General features: G+C 44.3%; 1 protein-coding gene across 1 annotated transcript in view; it reads left to right on the forward strand.

Moving 5' to 3' along the window:
• Window positions 1-3,162, forward strand: part of LOC310785561 (transcriptional repressor scratch 1-like) — a gene marked incomplete at both ends in the record, with an annotated part of 8,136 nt that extends 4,974 nt beyond the window's left edge. The window contains one exon of the mRNA XM_083646679.1: window positions 2,384-3,162. Within this exon, the coding sequence (XP_083502805.1) occupies window positions 2,384-3,162 (779 nt within the window). The remainder of the gene's footprint in view (window positions 1-2,383) is intronic.
• Window positions 3,163-5,860: the final 2,698 nt, after the last annotated feature.

The raw sequence follows: 5,860 nt of genomic DNA on the forward strand, positions 1-5,860 counted from the left end.
TCGTCTGGATGTTTCGTTTCCGACAATACCAGAAGCCCCGCGCTAGCTCAAAAACCCGGGAGAGCTCGTCAAAGACGGACTAGCGACCCACTAAATTCTCTGAGATTCAATTTACCCACTAGAGGGCGCTCGCCCAGCTCTCCATTGGAGCGTTAATTGAATGGGAGACATCAAGTATACAGGGAGGGAGAAGAAGACATTCTTGGATAGTGTACTGGTAAGACTGGTTGTGCTTGGCAGCTCCAACGTGCGACTGTGTGCAGCTGTGCGACTGTCAAGAAAGGCGCATCCGAAGAAGAGCGAGTGTGCTCAGTGAACCCTTCTCTCCAAACTAAAGCTTTCCCACTGTGGAGAAAAGCCATACAAGCACTATAGGACTATAAATACCTCACTGCTTCCCTTCTGCTGCTGTACTTATGCACGGATCCAATAACAGCTGTGCTTGACACATATCTTCACACAGTATTTGTGTGCTTTGTAGGCTAAGGAATGGACTAGGATTGTCTGTGTGTGTGTGTGTGTGTGTGTGCGTGTGTGTGCGTGCGTGTGTGCGCGTGTGTGTGCGTGCGTGTGTGCGTGTGTGTGTGTGTGTGTGTGTGTGTGAATCTGTGAAAAAGGAAAGTCTATATTCAAGCACAATCAATATCTAGACACCAGAGAAGCACGGCTGTAATATGTAATGTTATCATGAGAGCAAACCTGGCACTGCTCTCTTAATAATGAATGAGTTTGACTGAGTGGAGTTTGGGTGAGTGGGATTGACTTTGTGCATTGTGTGTGTTTTTTACAATGACATGAGACTTGTTTCATTGTAGTAGTACAGCAGTGATGAAGCGATGAGTATGAAATCATCTTCCGTGGCCTCAGTGTGTTGACCAACATGTTGTCCGAGGAGCAGCTGCAGGTTTTCAGTCGACTTGATGACTCTCTCATTTCTGGTTTAACCCATTGATACCTGATGCAGCATTTGTGTGTGTATCCCTTTAACCGCGAACCGCGTCACGCGGTCTTAAAGGGATACACACACAAATGAGGGATATACACGCAAATGCTGCATCAGGTATCAATGGGTTAAAGCTAAACTTCTTCATGTTTATGTGATGGTTGGAGGTTTCGACGGTTTTTCTCTCATCTATTATCATAATATTTTGGTTTAGTATTTAGTCTAGGATATTATTTTTTTTATCTTTCATCCCTAAGCTTTAATTCCTTCCACACAAACAAAGACCAACATAGACTACAATGCACATTGTTTGGTTTGGTTTGGGCTTATTGTTAGCATTTAGCGTGAGCATGACAAGCAATGAGGGACAGGGACATAGCTCTTTCGGCCCGAGCTTGTCTTCCCCACATCATTCAGTTGCATCACTGGGCCACCACAAGCAGGGGGGCGCTCCTCTCTCCATCAGCTGTTGTGACCAATCAGCTGTGTTTGTGGTGTTACGCCTCCCCCCCCCACATGCAGCCAGCGTGTTTGCAATGGCAACCAGACCAAACAGCTAAACGCACACACTCACATCGACAAACATGGATGGGTTTGGTTCACAGTCAAAGAGCCATGAGTCCATTCATATAACTGCTCAGAATCCAACGTTCACTCCTGCTATTGCGCGGGCAAAACACTTTGTGAGTTTTCGCGTGCCCCATTGTCTCATTCACAAACATTTCCACAGTTCCTGCTTTCCCAGAGGGAAATGACGTCAGGCGCGGCCACACCCTCTAGCCAGGTCAGCCAATGAAATATAGCCCAAACGCTCTCACACAAAATGGCGCCCATGATTGACAGTTAAACTTACCAATGACTGCACATGACTAACGTGACCGATCTGACGGGTCCTGAAAGCTGTTTACAAGCAGTTAAACTAACCGATGAGAGCTCATAAAATTTGCCCTGAAACGATCTGCACCGTAACATTCAATAATGAACCGTCACTGGAATAACATTGACACCATGTTTTTAGGGGTTCATTTTCCCTTTACTAACTATATTTTGATAGTCCTGTGCTATTCAACTATGAGGTGATGAGGCTAACCCTAACCCCAAACCTAACCCTAATCCCATTTTCAAATATGAACCCAATGCCAACATTAACCCATTAGCCCAGACACTGAACACGTATACTACTTTTCACACAGTGATGAGTATCATTTGAAACTCAGTAGATGTTTAACTGATTAAAGTCATTTGATAGGAGTGATAGATGAGTACCAACAATAAAGTGTGCCCAGATGTTCACTCTTGAATCACACTGTCAGATTCTCTAACCAATCATTTTCCACTTTCTAAACAACCCCGTTGACAATAATTGACCTATATGTTTATATACTATATGTTTATATACTATATATATATATGTTTATATCTCCCTCTCTGTCTCTCCAGGCTATGTCAACGATTATTTGAGCCCATCTCCCTACGATGATGTTGTGGGTAGCGAGTCCTCCGTCATCACTAAAGTCCCCTCCCCGGGCCACTCATCAATCATCTATGACCGACTCAACAGCACCTACAACAACATCCACGCCGATCTCCACGGCGACTCGGACCAGCCGGACAGCCCGCGGTCCGAGGCGTCGTCATCGGCCGGCGGCTACATCAACGGGGACGCGGCCGTGAGCGAGGGCTACGCGGTCGACGCCTTCTTCATCACGGACGGGCGGTCGCGGCGGAAAGCCCTGGCGAGCCCCAGGGGGAGCAGCATCCAGAGGCACTCCTGCAGCGAGTGCGGCAAGACATACGCCACCTCGTCCAACCTCAGCCGGCACAAGCAGACGCACAGGAGCATCGACAGCAAGATGGCCAAGAAGTGCCCCACGTGCGGCAAGGTGTACGTGTCCATGCCGGCGATGGCCATGCACCTGCTGACCCACGACCTCAAGCACAAGTGCGACGTGTGCAGCAAGGCGTTCAGTCGGCCCTGGCTCCTGCAGGGGCACATGCGCTCGCACACCGGCGAGAAGCCGTTCGGGTGCGCGCACTGCGGCAAGGCCTTCGCCGACCGCTCGAACCTGCGCGCTCACATGCAGACCCACTCGGCCTTCAAGCACTACAAGTGCAAGCGGTGCGACAAGACGTTTGCGCTCAAGAGCTACCTGAACAAGCATTACGAGTCGGCGTGCTTCAAGGGGGCCTTCTCGCCTCTCAGCTCGCTGGGGGAATGATGGATTAAATAAGGATGGTGAGTGTTTTTCTTTTAATCAGATTTCATTGGCCTGCCTCCTGTTGTCCCTGATCGGATCACTAGGCAAATGACGGACAAAAACAGATTGAAGAAGCGTCCATTTTATCGAGACCCTTCATATCTCTCCCTCATCTCCTACTTCTTCCTCGAGGAAGCAGGGGTACATCTCCAACACTTGATTTACATTGATCTATGTTCTGCTTTGATAAAATAAGTCCCCTTCTGAGGCTGTTTGAGTATCTGTGGAGATAAATAAAGCACAGCACATCCATCCCAGATCTATTTACGTCCAGATCTGTCCTCATCCTTCTTTTTTAAGGCCCAGGACAAAATGACACAAAAGCACAGTCATCTCCCGTCTCCCTCGATATCACCGGAGAACATTTTGGAATTTAAAGCATGAGTCGAATTTTCTGATTTCTTGCGATGAGATTCAACAGACCTTCGCAAACACAAAAGTACTAACATGATAATTTTTTTCCACATTATTTTAATGCTGTTTCGGCTTTGTTTTTGTTTGTTTGTTTTTTAAATCGAAGAAATCATCACGAACAAGTTGCTTTTACAGACACTGAACTTGAACTGGACTTACTAAGAGGGGTGCAAAAAGGCTGACGCATCAAAAGAGTGAAAGGACACGCAGTGTTCGTTTGCTACAATGAAACAAAACACTGTACCCTGGTTTACCTATACTGTGCCTATAGTAGCATCATACAGTATCAGCACCCGTCGGTTTCCATTGAAGCACTGCACAGGTTTGTTGTGGTTTGTGTAGGAGACGAGACGGATATGCAGCAGGCCTTTGATAGTGTCCAGTACCAAATGTTTGCGTATGTTACTAGTGGGAGACCTCGCATAACCGCACTGAACTGCAGACACAATATAATAACAAACCACGTATAGGTACAGCATAGTGCGCTTGTGTAGTGGAAAAAACAGACACAAATGAAATATCAACATGATTTTTTTCCCCCTTTTGCAAGGCTCACACAGACACCGTTTTTTTTTTTTTTTTTTTTGGCATTTGTGCTGTAATTGTCAGTACTGATATGAATACAGTGGACAGTGTCAGGGAATATAGGAGAAGATGTGCCATCCTGGACTCCAAGGCCTCACCCACTGAGCCACCAGGGTGTTCCTCGGAAAAACAATGTTTTCCTATAGACTAAGTATAATTTATTTTTCCATTTTCACAAGATTCAAATGACGATGTAGGCATTGAAAATGTCTTGATTTTGCTCTAAAGGTCAAACCTTTTTTTATTTATTTGTTGTTGGACAGTAGTATTTTTGTCGCCAGTTGGCCACACAATATTCAGCTTTGACATTTTTAAAGTCTCACTTATGTATCTATTTATTGCCTAATTTATTGATTTTGTCGAGTTTTTTTTGTAGATTTATTGATTTGCACCTTAATTTGTTATCGTTTTTTGCCTTTGTTACAAATATGCCAAAGCATTTGCCACTTTCTACTGAATAACTTCTTACTTTTGTCTGCCACTTTAATTATAAAAATAAACTACTGCATGCAAAAAAAATAACAATAGCCTAATAATGGAATCTATGCCAATTTTATGAATCTTTGGGATATTTTGCCAAACTTCTTAGATATAGGCAAATTAAGCAAATTTCTTTCTTGGGCAATATTTCATTCATAACTGATAGAGCAATAATGCATGATATTTTTGAAGAAACACGAGTCATAATTGCTACTGATTTTGTCAAGTACCACTATTCTATGTACCGGTAGTTATGAGAAATAAATTAAATTTCAGGGAGTTAGCAAACCAATTTAGTGTTCAACTTGGATGGATGGATGGATGGGTTAGAGCCCTATATTTACAAGAATTGGGATGTTGCTTTGATGAGTTTGTTTGGGAATTTGTTAGTTTGTTTAGTGCTTCAGTATTTGTGGTTCCTCTCTGTTGGGACAGCCATAGAAAGATCAGATCTATGCGGAGCAGAGAGTCAAAAATCCACATTTCTGTTCCCTCCACTGATTTATACGTATAACCCAAACCTCGGCTTCCTAGTTATAACTGTACCTTGGCATCATTAGCTTACTGACAGCTTTGTCTGTAGGCATTGGGAACTGTTGGGGCTTCCAGGGATTTCGCACACATGCCACAACTCCTTTAGATGGAGGGCTCTGGGTTGGGTAGGGAGGGGTCTTTTGTACATGGTTTATGCACTGCCTGCCTCGTATTATTATTCTAAAATATCGTAGAATGTAGAGGGTACTACTGTAGGCCTCTGGTGCTGAAACACTGCAGGAACACAAACACAGAACATGAGTTCATGGTGGTTTTAGCTAGTTTGTCCATGGTTCAATTTTTTTACTTCTAAAATAGATTTGACCAGAGAAAACGGACAACCTTACAACGACTAGGAGGCTCATCCTCAAAGTGGGGTTCATTGAGCTTCAGAAGTCTTCAGAGGTTTTCTCTCTTAATGATGAAGTAGAAATATGCAGTGCCCGTTCAAAACGCGTGTTTGGAATGTGGCCCATGCCATAAAGCAGGTTGAGTCTAACCCTGAAGTCCGAGTTGATTAACCCTGACAAATGCAGTTTTCGGTTCCAGAACAGCTGATCAGAGAGTTAGTTCGATGAACTCGTGAGTATGTTCACCTCTGAGTTAAGCGCATGCATGAATGAAAAAAAAAGACAGCACAGTGTTC

Source organism: Poromitra crassiceps, assembly GCF_964638095.1.
Source record: "Poromitra crassiceps genome assembly, chromosome: 11".
In the NCBI taxonomy this organism is placed as follows: domain Eukaryota; kingdom Metazoa; phylum Chordata; class Actinopteri; order Beryciformes; family Melamphaidae; genus Poromitra; species Poromitra crassiceps.